Source organism: Dreissena polymorpha, chromosome 13 (genome assembly GCF_020536995.1).
Source record: "Dreissena polymorpha isolate Duluth1 chromosome 13, UMN_Dpol_1.0, whole genome shotgun sequence".
Taxonomy (NCBI): domain Eukaryota; kingdom Metazoa; phylum Mollusca; class Bivalvia; order Myida; family Dreissenidae; genus Dreissena; species Dreissena polymorpha.
Window position 1 is genome coordinate 55,801,381 of NC_068367.1, and position 18,594 is coordinate 55,819,974.

The 18,594-nt window shown below is 35.3% G+C and overlaps 1 protein-coding gene across 1 annotated transcript in view; it reads right to left on the reverse strand.

Moving 5' to 3' along the window:
* LOC127855061 (serine/threonine-protein kinase OSR1-like) overlaps window positions 1-18,594 on the reverse strand; it is a 112,420-nt gene that overhangs the window by 63,651 nt on the left and 30,175 nt on the right. The window contains 2 exon segments of the mRNA XM_052390396.1: window positions 1,029-1,138; window positions 1,455-1,510. Of these exon segments, the coding sequence (XP_052246356.1) occupies window positions 1,029-1,138; window positions 1,455-1,510 (166 nt within the window).

Consider the following 18,594-nt stretch of genomic DNA (forward strand, 5'->3'; position numbering starts at 1 on the left):
CTCCTCGAAATGTCACCCATCAGGAGAAGTGAACACCGCGGACAGGAGTTTTTGTTTAAGTACACGTCTGTACTGTAGCATTGTGTGACTTTTTTTTATCTGGAAACGGTGTAGATTTATAAATCATGCAGGAGCGCGAAATGTAATATTTCCTGTCTACAGCCGTATCTATGAGGCTAGAAAACACTAACTATATCTGTTCAGCGTTACGGGTTTTGCACTTGTTTTTTTATATATATTTTTTCAAGGGGGAATTTTTTCCAAAAAATAGGGGAAAAAAGTATACTTTTTTCATGTAAAAGTCGCCGATATTCGTCAGTAAAAAGTGCAAATAAAGGACCCTGCTGATGAGCCACAAACAGCATTAAACCTCAACAGACTGAGAGTTACTCACAGGCTGTTCTGGTTTATTGCTGGTTGCAATTAACCATTTTAAAAGGTTTGAACTTGTCTAACTGTTCCTGCTGCCAACAGTACCTGTTCCATGAACTTGGGCACAAACAGGGTTTAATGCATGTGCAGATAATGTCATCCTAGATTAGCCAATGCACAGGCTAATCAGGGACAACACTTTCCTCCTTAACTGGATTTCCCTAAAGAGACTTACTTTACACAAAACGAGGCGTAAGCGTTCTTGAGTTATCATCTGGAAACCATTTTACTGTTTCGAGTCACTGTGACCTTGACCTTTGACCTAGTGACCTGAAAATCAATATGGGTCATCTGCCAGTCATGATCAATGTACCTATGAAGTTTCATGATCCTAGGCCTAAGCGTTCTTGAGTTATCATCCGGAAAACATCTGGTGAACGGACCGACGGACGGACTGACCAACCGACATGTGCAAAACAATATACCCCCTCTTCTCCAAAGGGAGGCATAAAAATACAATAAAAGCAGAAAGTGTTATCCGTGATTAGCCCGAGCACACTGCAAAGACACCTGGACCTACACCTTATGCACATGCATTAAACCCCATTTTCCCAGAGCAAGGCTTATTTGTCTACGATTCCTGCTTCCCAAGGTACCTGTTCCATGACTTCTGGTGCCATCCAGCAAGGTGTGCCCACAAACGTATGTCTCACAGAGTCACGGGTCTGATCCTTCCCTGTAGCCAGCCATGCTGACACACCAAAATCTGAAAAATTGTTTGTACATTGTCTTAATTAAAGCACACAAAATAGCCCAAATAAAAATTTGCCATAGCGAGGAAAATATGACTAAAGAAAATATTAAACCAGAAAGACGCCATGTTAAACGCCAAAAAAAAAACAGAGGAAAGGGAGTAAATGATGCAAGAAAGGACAAACAGATCAATGGTGATTAGAAAAGCTTACCAATAGCACTTGTGCTCCGCTAATTTTAAAATGAGGCTTAATTTCTCAAAAGGTTTTTAAGTAGTAAAATAATAAAAATATTAATTTAAAATGTTCATAAAATACTGTAGAATATACCTGCTATATAAACAGCTCCATCTTTCCCCAGAAGAATGTTGCCAGCCTTGATATCTCTGAAACAAACCAGCAGCGGCTACATCAATGAAACCCGTGTGATCATCAGAAACATTTGCACTTAGTTATTTTAAAGTAAGACTATGTGCATTAAGCGGTGTCTCATCTAGATCTACGCTGTTTGCCTAGGCCTTTTTTGTAAACGCTAGGCATTAATGGGTTAAAGTCGTGTTTTCCAGTAACAAAACTGACTGTGTTTCATCAATGATTTAGAACAAACTAAACGCTAGAATTCTACTGACTTTTTTAACATACATTTTTGAGCCATAACAAGACTTCTTTTTTTATAAAGAGAGGGACATTTTTTTAATACATCTATTTTGATAATATACAGTAAATGGAATGTTTAATCATACCATTAAGTGCACATGTAGTCCATTGAACATTTTTAACATCATTTTTTTCAGGCCCATGTATATATTTCAGGAGACAAAAATTCCACTCGTCCGCTCGTATTGACGAGTGAAATCTTGAAAGGACGAGTGAATTTCCCTAAAGCTCTCGTCCTACAGGACGAGTGAAAAAAAGCTGATGTTAAAAAATGAATTTTCTGACCAGTAAGACTATTTTTCATTTAATAAAATCATTTTCTAAAAGCATATCTATCCCGAAAGTAGAATGCGAATGAACCGGAAATTGTAATTGTAAATTTCATACAGCAGGTGCGCGTTGTTATGCGAGACTTGTGTCCCGAGTAAATATTGGCTTTTTGGTGTAAGCTTTGCGCGTACATGTTGACAGGGAACCATGCGACTGCAGTCACTGTTAGTATTGACTTTTAAAGAATTATTTAAGCGCGAAGTACGGTTTTAAACCAGATTTAAACCAGTCTGAATTTCGTTTGAAAAATGTCTGACATACGAGCGTTCTTAAAAGGGGGTGGGGGCGATTTTTTAAACATCCGAAACGGAAAGCACGCGAGCATTAGAAAAAATTATTTATTTTGTGTTCCTCAAAAATAAAGTAACTTATTTCACTGCTTAGCAGTGATATACTTTAGGAAATTTTATAAGTCATATCAGCCCTTTGCAATCTTTATTTCACACATATTTGAAGGACGAGTGCGTGTGTTTGCAGGACGAGTGAAAATTTTAATGCACTCGTCCTGCAGGACGAGTGCAGTTTATGAATATTTTTGTCCCCTGTATTTACCCTTGAACATAACTATATAAAGAAAAAAGTTTCCAAGAAGCATTCCTTAGGCTTCAATATTAAATTTACTTTCAAGAGTAATACCTAAAAATGTTCTGCAACTCCTTTTAAAATCAAAGGTTATCCATGTTGTGATATTTTGGCTAAATCATCAAAGAACTATCAAGAATAGTTTCCATCATTACCTACTCAACAAGCAGGCTACTAAGGTCCAGCTTATCACTTCTAACAAATAATCTCGGTAGGGGCAATTTGGTTGGGTCAGTCCGTTATCCTTAACAATTAATAAGGATGGCCCTATCTACATCATTCTGATTAAGAATACACAAATTAAGATTTAAAAAAAGAGAAAACAAGACTATTGCCAAGCAGTATATGTCCCTTACCGGCTTCACCATTGTAAAAAATATATATAATTTTTATTTGTTGCCATAACAACCAGAATTTTTGACGTAGGAAGAAAATTAAATGACGTGCATAATGTCCATATTGCCATCTATCCATGTTGCAAGTTTCATGATACAATATGAAGAACTTTTTAAAGTTATCACAGGATCCAGAAAAGTGTGCAGGATCCAACATTTTCAGCAGTATTTCTAGTCTATTTGTTGCCATAGCAACCAGAATTCTTGACGTAGGAACAAAATGAAATGACGTGCATAATCTCCATATTGCCATTTGTCCATGTTTCAAGTTTCATGAAAAAATATCAAGAACTTTTAAAGTTATCGCAGGATCCAGAAAAGCGTGATGGACTGACAGACAGACAGACACACAGAGCGCAAACCAAAGTCCCCTCCGGTTTCACCGGTAGGGGACAATAAATAGAAAATAGATCCTGTACAATATTTTGTGTATCAATCAAGTGGATTTCACAAGTTTTAACTGTTAAGTAGACAGAAGAAAAGGGACTGATCCCTTGGTTCAACCACAACATGAAAGGACCTCAAAACTTTCAAATACTAATAATTTCCCCTCTGTCCTATCTTAACCCCATTGATCCTCACTTTGGTCTACAACATCTGACTGTATTTATTTGCAAGTTATAAATTGTTAGTAATGACTTTTACAATCAGTCATTGCCATCACTGGCCCTAACAGAACATCTTGTCCGACTCGAACAACCAATACGTTAAACAATCTTGTAAAACATATGTTCTTTGTCTCAACAAGCAATAAATGTATGTATTCACTTTTAGGATATCACATTAATTAATCAATAAGAAATATATACTGATAATGCATATCTGAATAATGTGCAGCATTTTGGAGTCTTTCAATCAAGGGAGGCAACAACAACTTAATCTGGAGATCATAAAGAACAGTTACATCCCTTACAGAAACCATTTTCACTGATTGAGTCCGTAGAAAAGCATAAATTAAAAGATAATCCAAATATTTTAAAATATTTTTATCCCATTTTCAACACGACATTGACGGTATAACACCTTATGAAATATACTAGCCTGTATTCAACACTGTGGGATATACCTGTCGCGTGCACAGACAATTTTTTACTTTACCACTGAATGATTTTTCATAAGAAATAAAGTCGAGAAAACTTTAGCTTCAAAACTATACGACCTTCAACCTTTAAATCTAGTCATATGACATAATTTTTTTTCCATCCGTATAATGATGAATCAGCTGAAAATGACACTTATTGCATCATTTTCCCCCAAAAAAATTTGACGATTTATGATAAAAGCAACTTATTTCACATGTACATGTACTCTATATTGACATACATGTATTTGCATTGTCAATTCATCACATTTTCCTTTATTTCGTGTAATGTGCATTGTTTATAACCCATGCATATACTTTTGAGATTTAAGAATGTACAACAAGCCATACAAATATCGGACAATTCATAAATAATCTGCAATATTTGCTTTCCGATATAATTCACGTTAGGCATAGAGCTGTGTAAAGTATAAGATGGTAAAAATAGCACCACACTGGAATTCGGAATGTCCCATTTTGTCCACTCATTTATTTGTTGTGTAATGGAATGTTTTCATTCTTTGTGTATTTATATGTTAAATTAATTTCTTGTACAATAAGGCCAGTATTTTTTAATTTTCTGTTTTACGGGAAATTTTTCAAAAAAATTGAGTCGGGGGGGATAAATAAAAATAAAAATAAAAGCATGAAAAGTTAGCAGTCTACCAAAAAAATAAAAATAAAACTGTCTTAACCGATAATTTTTTTTATTTTAAAAAATTTAAAATTCAGCCAATTTAACCTTATGTATACTTGCATTAACCTTTACGTGTTTTATATATCTCTCATTACACTGTTGTAGAAGCTTTTATAATAATAGTAAACATATTTTTATATATATATTTATAGGTAAAAGCACCTTTCGCATGTATTATACTATATTGCTTTAATAGGGACTATTAAACACGCCAGGTATGTAGTGTAGTGTAGTGATCATTACACTTTTGTTGAGTGTATATCATATGTATGTTTATAACAAATATAGCATGCATTTGACTTTAATAAAAAATACTTGAACACGTTTTACATTGTTTCATAGCTTTAACAACCAACTGTGTAACTTTCATCCATGGATGGAATATGCACACTAAAAATACTCTTTAACATACAAAAAACTTGCTTTATATCATAGCTTTAACAACCAACTTTGTAACTTTTATCCATGGGTGGAATATGCACACTAAAAATTAATACGATAATTTGTATCAATCATGAGAAAAAAAAGAGCCAGTAACAGGAAAATGGACCTTAGGACGATTGCGACCGTTTTGGCTCCAAAAAAGCAGTCTGTTAAGGATCCAAACTTGAACTGATCTTGTTCCAAACTTTGGGTAGTGAAAGTTCTAGTACATAAAATGTGAATATTTCATTTAAGAAACTGAGAGTTATACAGTTTAATATGAAAACATGTGCTGCATTTCATTTTCTTATGCAGAGAGTTTATAGTGTTTATATATGTAAAGTGAACACAAAATATGTAACGTTCATATCCATTCATATCCATGATCAAGAAAACTATCAATATAATAATAGCTTTAACAACATACATATTATTTTTCACTATGTCCTAAATTAACAAAACAATACAAACACGATGACTTACAAGGAACTCAATATATGATACCATACAACAGTTTGTGTTGCAATCGTGCTTCCACCTACATCTCCCTTATATAAACATCTCTGAATTCGTAACATCTAAATAATAAAATTTGAAATACAAATGCAACAAGTGTTCCGCAGTGGGAGACATATGCCCCGAATCATGGCCTTGACCGTGACCTTGACCCAGTGACCTTAAAATCAATAGGGGGCCATCTGCCAGTCATAATCAATGTACCTATGAAATTTCATGATCCTAGGCCTAAGCATTCTTGAGATATCATCCTGAAACCATTTGGTGGACGGACGGACCGACCGACGGACCGACCGACATGTGCAAAACAGTATACCCCCTCTTCTTCGAAGGGGGCATAATAATCATCAAAAATCATTTTTTGAAAACAACATGTTTGATGACAGCAATACATCTCACAAAACAAAATCAATATCGAAATGTATTTAACGTTTGTATTTGTAAATGTCACTTTACACGAGTGCAAAAATTATCCTAGAAAATCCAGAGAGTAAAAGGTTGGACATTTATAATAATTGCATGCACATGTGTAACTATTTCACAATCGGTTTGATTGGTAACATGTACTATTTTTAAATATTAAGAATAATAAGAGAATATGGAAAAAAGTTTTTAAGTAACAATGACCCAGCTGGCCCAAAATGCAATTCATGGCTAGGTACCTGTTGTTGGCCGAAAACCTCAACTTTAATGTCTAAGTAAAAAAAAAGTACAATATTAAAGGGGCATACTTCTGCTAAATGGCAGGTTTTATATATATTAAAGGCCTTGGAGTGTTTCTTATCATGGTGATCTCGAAAACATGTATACAGTGTTAAGTATGCAATTCTAAATTTATGACTTTAGAAGAAACAAACATGTAACTGTTGCAGGCAGTACATTAGTACAAAAAGAGGAATAATTGTGCAAAATAGGTGGATTGAGTTAAGTTTGTATATGGTGTGATTTCTAGTGCATCGCGCATGGCAATTCTTTAAAGTGACCTGATTTAAGATATGAGCAACTTCATTTGTCATACATGCGAACAACAAAGACACGGATAAGCCTGTGTATTCACACTGTCTAATCAGCGTCTTTTTTGCCACTGCATCATTACTATAGAAATTAGTACAAATTACAAATTCATTTGTTTGCATTGTCGACATTACTTGTCGTGAAATGCTGCCTCATATTGTGAAAATAGGGGATATAACTTCGAGTTGTATATGCTTTTATCAAGTGCTATTATCTAAAAGTTTCCTTTTATTTGTTTTGTTATAAACTTTTCTCATTGTGATATCGCAATTTACATTGACTTAGTTAAGATTATTTACTATATATTTATTGTATACATTCAATATTTGCATGTACAATGCGTATTTATATACTCCATAACCTTGATTTCTATTGATTGTTGTAATTGTTGTTTGGCGAAATAAATTTACATTTTCATATCTCACTTGTTTACACCCTTTATATACTAGTCACGAATCGGATTTCCAACCACGACGAAAAATAAACCAGACTGCAAATTCCGTGACAACGACTACACGAGCCAGTCTAAAGGCTAGAAATTTCGGAATCTGCACGTAGATCAATAATAAATCCATATATTTATGTGCCATAACAGCCGTACGGCTAGACAATCTCCATAGGAACAGCTATACGAATAGAGCCGTATGACTAGCCTCTTGTCTACCAGTACGGGGCCGTACGGCTAGCCTCTTGTCTACCCGTACGGGGCCATACGACTAGCCACTGCCAATAAAAAAAGCATGTTAAATTAGTTTATTTGCTACTGTTGTGAAATAAGGTCACTTCCAACAGCCTTGCTGTTGGGCTAGCTTTTTAGCGACGTAGTTAAGGTGTCGGACTACCACTCTGGAGGTCGTGTTTTCAATCCCCGGCTTGAGCTCAGTATTTTCACATTAATGGCGACAAGGCAAAAAAGAACTGTGAATGCGGGAATGGGTCTGAGCTGTTTAATGGTTTCTGGGAGGGCCATGCGGATGCAAGACATGCTGTATCGGGCGTGTCTGGGCCTTGAAACATTAAAAGGGGGAGGTGTGTAGTGAAATAAGGTCACTTCCAACAGCCTTGCTGTTGGGCTAGCTCTTTAGCCACGTAGTTAAAGTGTCGGACTACCACTCTGGAGGTCGTGGGTTCAATCCCCGGCTTGAGCTCAGTATTTTCACAATACTACTGTGTCAAGAAAAAATAATAAACAATTTGGAATTCATAGGTTTGGATACTATACGCCTTTTCTGGTGACTTTGACCGACATATAAACATTCGGAACCAATGTTATTTTCTTCAGAAGCTGTGTTGCATACGTTTTTCTAAATTAATAATATATATGGGTGGGTGGGGAATGGAATTATTGATGCAAGTACATGTGGTCCAGTACTCATGTTCATCATAAAGAAACGTAAAGTAGTACTTCTTGGACATTTTTGGGATGTTAATGTTTATTAATAAAATATTACAGGATCTACATTTTAATAAATATGCATGTTTATTAAACCTACCCAAAACTTTTCAACACATCGAATGTTATAGATGGCGACACCTCTGCATCGTCTGCAAAAACGCTAGTTATTTTTAAATTTGTATTACTTAATATGGGAATGATGTCAACGATTCTGTTCAGAAGATTTACTTTTCTTATTGAGATAGTTTCAGTTCCGTTTTAATTATTTTAAATTTGAAATACGCTACGTTTGTCTCATTGTTGTTTAAATCCGCCATTTCCGAAATGCAATATAAAAATCATTTGTTAAGTACTCACCGATTGGCTAATAGCGTGTGGTATTGGCTGCAATAGCCAATGAAAATCGCTGACGCTTTACATGTCGACTGCGCACAACGAAACACACCGTATTATAAAAACAAATTTTGAACAACACTTTCGGCAAACTGCGAATTTTTATTTTTAGTTTAGGATAAAATACCAGGTCGGCGGGTGATATGTAAATAAAAAAAACGAAAATGACTTTTATTTTTATTTGTATTTGTCGAAAAATAGGGTCGGTCGCTCCCGTAAAACAGAAAATTAAAAAATGCTGGCCTAAGCGCATTTGCCATAGACAAATAAAAAATTGTGCAGGTTTAAACATAATTATGTTTGTATGCAGAAATCTGCAAATGCAACCGAGTTTACCAACGGCTATTAATTGATAAACTGCTCCGGTTCATTTTAACAGCAGTAATGTAGAGAACATGACGCAGCGTGTAACGAAGAAGGAAGTTTATTGAGTTCGTAAACTCATTTGAATATAGTGATAGGATGGGCCATAAGGGTCTTTATTTAACTATGCTAAAATAATTATTAAAGACCCTAGATGCAAAATCTTCAATTATTGAGTTAAATGGATTATTAGATTGATTTTAAAGGATAATTAAAGGTAAGATACTAGTTCGAAGGTGTTTTGCTTTTTTTGTACTTTTGTCGTTCCCTGTTTTCGGGGAAATGATTTAAACATGGACGCCATTGATGCATCGGATCACACACGGCATACCCATAACATTATATAAAAAACACGTTCTGCGCGTACTTAAATTCGTTGTCCGAAGTCGGAAAACGATTGCCCTGTATATTAGGTCAAATAAAGTGTCAGTCGCTGCAATTGTCTGTTTACTCGTCGAAATTGTCAAGGTCGTCGACGGTGTACATGTATGTTGTCATCGACATCATTTTGTCAGGAGGCAATCGCCGCCATATTGGATTTTGATCATTTTCTTTCGAAAATAAAATGAATTATAGTAAAGTAAAATCTTCTTTTTGCGGTCGTAATGTGTTACAATTCGGATACTGGGTAAAATTGAATCGAGGCATATGGTGATATTTTTAGTTGTTTTAAAGTTTGGTTAAATTCGTTAGATTTTAAGCGCTTAAAGACTGAATTAAAATTATTGTTAAGGTTATTAGATCTATTTATGTTAAATGTCACGTTGAAAAAAATCAAATGGGATAAATTGAATAGTAGGATTAGCGTTGAATACAGAGAAGTTTATGTTGCTCGGCTCAAACACCGAAAGCGCTCGCCAAGGCTCGCGCTCCCGGCGTTCTAAGCCTCGCAATATAAACTTCTCTGTATTCAACGCTTACCTAGTATTCTCTATATGTTTGTATTTATTATTCATACATGCTAACTAAGATAAGTCTTGTATAGGCCTATGATTTGATACAATCATACAAACTTCATTAAAAGCAATTCTTATTTGTATTATTTCTTCTATGTTTCACATATTGGATATTGAATTCAAATGAATAAAATAACAAATACATAGTGCCTAATAATTTATCAAGGCAATCTGATGAAAAATGTTATGCACTTTGTACATTAGTTAATGTATGAAGAATATATATTTTTTTCGACAATACATCTAAAAATGTTTGCAAAAAGTTAGAACCATACCTTTTGAATTTGTTGCTTTATTTACACTTTCCCTTGTATTCTTCATGTCATCTTCCAAGCATTATCATATGATACGAACAAATGTCACACATTACTAGAATTCCTCATTAAGAATTTGCATTTTTAGACTGTCTCTTGATGTCTTGAAGTCCCTTTACATAAGGAATTTCATACAGAAAGATTGTCAACAGAGTTCCGTTTGGAATGTATTTTTTAACACCCATTAAAGGGGCCTTTTCACAGATTTTGGCATTTTTTAACTTATTCATTAAATGCTTTATATCGATAAATGTAAACATTGGATCGTAAAAGCTCCAGTAAAAAATCAAGAATAAAATTAAAAAAAGGAAAAGAACATTGCCCGGACCAGGTTTCGAACCAGTGACCCCTGGAGTCCTGCCAGAGTCCTGAAGTAAAAACGCTTTAGCCTACTGAGCTATTCCGCCGAGTACATATACTTGAAGTATTTTATACCTTATATAAGCAATCTTCGTAGTTTCACAAAATTTAACGACAAAAACAGAACTCTCCAAATTATTCAATCGTTTCGCGTTGCAACGCTTTATAATTTTTAGGTTTTAAAATCGTCAAAAGATGCATATAATGGCTATATTAGACCATGGTAAATGTTCAGTATTACTGTTTCCTCACAAATATCATAACTAAAACGAAAATCTGCTAATCTGAAACAACTTTTTTCAATTTTGTCAATTTACCAAAGCGTGAAAAGATCCCTTTAATACAGTTTCCTTCTTTTCTTTTAACCCTTTACCACTTAGATACGTATTTTCACGCATTTGTAGTCCCCTACAAAGTAAAATTTAACAAGGGACAAAATTGTCACAAAACCAGGTTTTCAATTCGAAAAAAAAAAGTCTGATAAAGGGAGACAAGTCAAACTGAACTGACTGTTTAAAATTAACCCCCTTTGTTTCAAAATAAATATATTTTTAGTCATGACAACCTTGACCTTGGAGATATTGACATAATTCTTTCGTGCGACACACCGTCCAATAATGGTGAACAAATGTGCCAAATGATTTTAAAATCTCACAATGAATGACATACAGTAGAATTGCAATAACTCGAGCTGGCGATTTCTCGAAAACTGGCGATAACTCGAGCATTAAAGGAAGTCCCTAGCATTTTCCTTTAATTTCTATTTAAAAATACCCGCAATAACTCAAACATGCGACTTTCGATAACTTAAGGATGTACCGGTCCCTGAAAGGCATTTCACACCTAATTAACTGGCAATTATTCGAGGACACTTTCTCGTCTGGTCGGTGCTAAAAATATTTGAGTTGTGAAAACAGCGCAATCAAGCAGACAGAAGACGCTCGATAAGGTGTGAAGTAAGTTGCAGTTTGAGAACCACTGCAAATTGTCATCCTTTGAGAAACAATGCAAATTGCCACCGAAGCGCTAGATGTAGTACACCGATTCTTTCAAGCAACGCCTAACACAGACCGGGAACTACAGATGCTCTGCTGGCTGTCGTAAAACGTCTTCCGCCATCAGTTCCGGGAAGCAAATGGGTTGCGACAATCTTTAATCCTAGACTTTGCGCAACACAAGTCTGACTGAATGAACATAAAATACAAAGTGTGTAGTGATTATGTTGCTTTTAGTGGGTTTTTTCATGCGCATGTACGAACCTTGTGTGCTTTTTTTAATATGCTACATGTACATTGAATATTGGTGGAATATTTGTTATTATATATGTATTTTATGTGTATGTTTAATTAATTAAACAAATTTACGATCAGAGCTCCAGATAAAAATAAGGTCAAATTCTTATTTACTCCCTATTTTAAAAATTAATTCTTATTTTACCCCCTATTAATAAAATTATTTCTTAACAATATATTACCAATTTTTTTTTTATTCATTGTTTTTGACAAACTAACAATTCAACATTTTGGTTTATAGTCTTGGAAAAGCCTGGTTTTCCTTCTCCGTTTCTTGCTAATTGAAAGAACATGCACCATGGACTTTTGACACTGAAATGGCTTTGTTTTGCCTTCCACGCTTCGATACACCGCTTTGGTCGGCCATTATGATTTTTTATGTAAAACGGTCACTGACACTTCGGCTTAGGTCATAATGGCCTTTTGGTCGCCGTTAAAGTCGTATCAAAAACTATATTTAACATTTAATTTTAATTACATTTTGAATAGGTATACAGTATATTACTTGTGTATAAAAATTACGATAAGTGTAATTAAAAAGGTACAATAAACAGCAATGACACGTCTGCAATACTGGGAGAACAGAATCGAGACCGTTTGGCCTTTCGACCGTTCTTAGGTGTGGCTCTTCCTCACAGCAAACGCTTGAGTGACGTTGACTTAAAGTTGTAGTTTTAATTGAGCGCCTAGACGATTCAGAACCGGGATGAAATGTTAACCGTATATAATTTGCTACTGGAAGTTTTACGCACGTTCGAAAATTTTGAATTCGTGTTTTATTTGTTCAATGCGTAACTTTACGCAAGGATTCTAAATCTAAATCGTTATTTAAGAAATTTAATTCGTTTTTACGCCTTTACGCATGTTATCTGGAGCACTGTTTACGATCATCCTTATTGTTTTGTTTATTATACTGCAACCTTAAGCGATTTTTACAAAGCCTTTTTTCTCTAGCACCGTCTTACATGTAAATAAAGCGTTTGCGGTCAGAAATTTAGCATCATCAACCGAGACAGTGAAAACAAATAATACAATGGATTACTCGAAACCTGCGATTACTCGAGCATTGAGGTCAGTCCCGTGCTTCCTCCAGTTATCGCAGTTTTACTGTAGTTAAGGCCCGGACAGGCTCATTTATGGCCATTTTTGACCTTTGAACTCAAAGTGTGACCTTGACCTTAGAGATACCGACATAATTCTTTCACGCGACACACCGTCTAATGATGGTGAACAAATGTGCCAAATGATTTTTTAATCTCACAATGAACGACAAAGTTATGGCCCTGACAAGCTTGTTCCGCCCGCCCGCCGACATTCGCCAATCTAATAACCTGGTTAATTAATAAAAGACCTATCTTACTAGATTCAAGTTTTAAAGGCTTCATTTCCAGCCCTTAGATACTGATGAGCAGCTAACAGCATAAAACCTGAACAGACTGCGAGTTACTTGCAGGCTGTTCTGGTTTGATGCTGTTTGCACATAGCCATTTTTACTTTGCTTCTGAGTGGGAAAGGGTTAAATAAATCCATATGAATATGGACCCAATGAAAACATGAAAAAACAGGTGAATAGATAGCATTTTGCATCAAATCCCATCCTATTATTTCACATCACTTGATCATCTACCACAGACCGTTGGGATAAACTCCAGAAAAACACACAATTTTTTGTGTATATTCCAAAAATAAAGCAGTTATGCACATGTGCATATCTGCACATGCAAACCAGATATTAAATCCATAACTGGCAAGGAGAGCCAAAATGTGCAAAGTCAGTCCTTTCTGGAGAAAAAGTCCTGGAATCTGATAGTCCTTTTACCTAGATCTGGGTCAATTTTAACTGTCCTGGGCACTTCCTAGCAAAACAAGAAATGTGTTTGTCAGAAACAGTATGTCCCCTTCTGCGCCGCTTTTATTTAGTTTTTTTGACCTTTGACCTTGAAGGATGACCTTGACCTTTTACCACTCAAAATGTGCAGCTCCATGAGATACACATGCATGCCAAATATGAAGTTGCTATCTTCAATATAGCAAAAGTTATTGCAAAATGTTAAAGTTGGCGCAAACCAACCAACCAACAGACAGGGCAAAAACAATATGTCCCCAACTATAGTGGGTGGGGGACATAAAAATCATGGAAATCCACCTTACATTCACTGTAGGAAATTTCTAAGAAACAAGGGCAGTTCAAATTTTCTCTGGTAAAAAGCTATTGTAAACAGTTTTGCACAAAATCAAGTAACATTTTCTAACTTGATATACATGTTATCCATTAAACCGTTATAATACTCAGAATTTAAAGCAGTGGACTCCTAACTTGTAATTGTCCTTGCATCTGCAATAAAAATATCCATTCAATCTGTGAATGTACATCACTCAATACTGGGTTTCAGCACAATTTTGAGGCAATTTAAGATGGAGTCCCTTGAGGTAATTCAGGCAACAGTGTGATGTAATTGAGATATATTTTCACACAAACTGGACACATTTGGGCTTTTGCAACACAGTCAATCTTGTATTTAGAGACCACTAAAGGGAGTAACCAAAAGTGGTCTCTTAATAAAATGGTCTTTAAATAAAAAAGGCCATTTGGGATGAATGCAGACATTTGATTTTAAATTCAGATATAGGATTATTTCCTTTTGACACAGCGATTTCAGCTTTTGTAATCAAATGAATCTAAATATAAACAAGAGCACCACCTTGCGGGTGCAGACCGCTCATCTATTTTCTTTTTAAAGGTGAAGGGACTCTCATTTTCAATCACAAAGGAGGGAGGGGTGGAGTGAAGAGGGGTGTATAGTGTGGGGGTGTGGACATTTATTACATTATTTTCCAAAAATGCGAAAACAAAATGCAAAAAAAAACATGGGGGTGGGGGGGATTCTTGGGTGCAATGGTTGGACGGTATTTCAAACATAAAATAATAAAAATAAATATTTGTGTTTTTTAACCGTTTAAAAAAATGAAATTTGGGGGGGGGGGGGGGTATAGTGTGAGGGTGTGGTGGTCATTTGTGAGATGATCTTAAAAAAAAAAAAAAAAAAAAAAAATAGGGGGGGGGGGGGGGGGGGGGTATTCGGGTGGGGGGAGGGGGGGGGGGTTGGAATTCTTGGGTGCGAAGGATGACGGTATTTCAAACATAAAATAATAAAAATAAATATTTGTGTTTTTTAACCGTTTCAAAAAAAAATAATTTGGGGGGGGGGTGGGGTGGGGGGGGGGGTATAGTGTGAGGGTGTGGTGGTCATTTGTGAGATGATCTTAAAAAAAAAAAAAAAAAAAAAAAAAATAGGAGGGGGATTCGGGGGGGAGGGGGGGGGAGGGCACAGGGGATGGTTTGGGTGGAGTCTATTGTGGTATGTCAGGTAAGAGTAGTTTTGTCAAAGAATCAATCAAATCTAATCATAAATAAAGAAGTTATGGCAATTTTAGCAAAATTTAATAATTTGACCTTGAGAGTCAAGGTCATTCAAAGGTCAAGGTAAAATTCAACTTGCCAGGTACAGTAACCTCATGATAGCATGAAAGTATTTGAAGTTTGAAAGCAATAGCCTTGATAGTTAAGAAGTAAAGTAGATCGAAACACAAAATTTAACCATAAATTCAAAGCTACTAAGTCAAAAAAGGGCCATAATTCCGTAAAAATGACAACCAGAGTTATGCAACTTGTCCTTTTACTGTACCCTTATGATAGTTTGCGAGTGTTCCAAGTATGAAAGCAATATCTATGATACTTTAGGGGTAAAGTTGACCAAAACACAAAACTTAACCAAATTTTCAATTTTCTAAGTATAAAGGGCCCATTCCGTCCAAATGCCAGTCAGAGTTACATAACTTTGCCTGCACAGTCCCCTTATGATAGTTAGTAAGTGTTGCAAGTATGAAAGCAATAGCTTTGATACTTACGGAATAAAATGGACCTAAACACAAAACTTAACCAAAATTTTTAATTTTCTAAGTATAAAAAAGGCACATAATTCTGTAAAAATGCACGCCAGAGTTATCTAACTTTGCCTGCCCAGTCCCCTTATGATAGTAAGTTAGTGTACCAAGTTTGAATGCAATAGCATTGATATTTTCTGAGAAAAGTGGACCTAAACGCAAAACTTAACAAAAAATTTCAATTTTCTAAGTATAAAAAGGGCACATAATTATGTCAAATTGCACGCCAGAGTTATCTAACTTTGCCTGCCCAGTCCTCTCATGATACACTGCAACGCCGATATATCGCGGTTGGTGGGGTCCAAAGATCGCGAGCGCGATATATCCGGCGCGCGATTTAACTCAAGAAATGTCTAACTCAATTGTATTGCGGTTAACTTGTCAAATTTCCCCAATGTTTTCATTTTATATACAGCGCTGCTACATATTTGTTTTGTAATAATTGCAAACCATTTATACAATAAACGTTTTCATTACTACATAAGTATCTGTGTATTTATCATAAAAACCAAAATGTAAATTATGTTTTTTATTTTCATGTACAATCCCTCGCGAATCAGCTAAAATGAAAACTTCTTGCCGTAAAAAACGTACAAAATACATTGTGCATAGATTCGAATTTACCTTAGCGTAACGGTAACGATACCGTGTGTTTGAATTATATTTTATTAATAGGAAATGTTATGCCACATAATTCGCGAGATACCGCGGTACTATTGTTGAAATTTACAACGAAACTTTTAACGGAAATTAAATTATCGCAATGTTGTTCCGGCTACGAAATTTTTTTTTTACAAATAAATACACCCACGCCAATTTTCACGCGCTTTTTATCAGGACAAAGAAATTCATGACCAGTACCGAAATTTAAAGATCTATATACCAGTAAACTGCCATTATTACCTTTGCAATGACACTAATTGGATATTTCCTAAGTGTTAAAAACAACCCCAGCCTTGTGTAAACAACATTGTCACTAATCGACTGTTTTTCACGCTTCACTGCGTGCCATAGTAAGCCGCGAAATATGGGGTGTTGATACTAGCTAGAACCGGTTTTTTGCTTAAGTTAGCGAATTCTCAGATTTAAACATGTCATTTAGTGATCATGCTCGTCGGATTTTTGGGAGCCATAGCCAAAGCGCGATATATTGGACAGCGTGATATAACGGTCCGCGATATATCGGCGTTGCAGTGTAGTAAGTAAGTGTACCAAGTTTGAATGCAATAGCATTGATACTTTCTGAGAAAAGTGGACCTAAACGCAAAACTTAACCGGACGCCAACGTCGACGCCAAGGTGATGACAATTGCTCATAATTTTTTTTCAAAAAATAGATGAGCTAATAAAATGAATAAAACAATTTTTTACTTAAAATAAGTTGTATTTGTTCTTTCTAATTCTAAATACAATGTAAATGGTTTGCACGGAGAATGGGGTTTTCCGACTCCAAACTCATTCGCGATTAAATTTACGTGCACTTTTACTCTTTGACACTTCCAATACCTGAATTTTTTCATTTAAGGTCAATACTTTCCGTTTTGACATTTTAATTTCTGCATGTAAGCTTATACATATCTGACACGATAATGGTACATAGGGAAATAAATAAAACACCTTGATTGAAAACTAAATAAACACGCCTGATTGGAAAATTTGCTAACACAAACTAATTAGTATAATAACAAATACATTTTTTAATGAACAGATTTTGCTACATGTTACCGATTATAAGTTTACTTTATACACCTCTCGAGAACACTGTGAAAATGTTTGCCGCGTATGCGCATTGTTTCTGCAATAAAATCGGCGATCAAATTTGTCACTTAACGTCCCAGATAGTAAACTCTTTAACCCGTAGACTGTTGGCAATACCTCACTGTATTATTCGACACCAAAAATTGATACGCAGTCAGCATTTACACCGGTCAGAACCGGTCATCGAGATAAAGGAAAATGGCTGATGTGAAATCAAAACAAAGATGTGATCATTCATCTTATCGGCTTAAATAAACAATCAACGCTGATTTGTCCCTGAATGGTCAACAGATTTTCCACTTTTACCTTAAAGCAGTCCCTTAATTCAAGACTTTGGCATCAAAATACACTAAAATCAGCGGTCGCTGGTCGCGTAAGACAAAAGTCGCTTAATACAATATGAAAATATAGTTAAAACGCTCGGGCGGGATTCAAAGTGGTCGCATAAGACAAAAGTCGCTTAATTCAAGTGGTCGCAAGCACAAGATTGACTGTAATTGTTTTAATTAACCAACAAAGGGAGTGAACAATGTTTAATACTTTTATTTTCAGATTTAGCTGTAAAATGAAAGTGGCAAGTGCAAACCTTTGTTCATAATACATTTTATTGAAAGTTAACTTGCTTAAACATATCTGCATATGTTTTAAGATGTACTTCATTACAACAAAGAATATCAGCATTATAAAAACTATATAAGCACACTGACAAGAGAACAATAGAACAACAAAATACATGGAATGCATATTCAACCTATAATTGTCAACAAGATGAAACAAGAATAAGATGATTAACAAGTGCACCTAACTCATTAATATAATCCCCTCTGTATGAAATTAAGTCTAAATTCAATTACCCAATATGCAAACAATATTTATAATGAGGCCATTGCTGAATTAATCACGACCATTAATCACGGGCGCCACCTCTTTTTTGCAATGCATTGATAAATAAGCCAATGCTACTTCCGGGGTGGCGCTAAGGACCGGATGTTTTGAAAT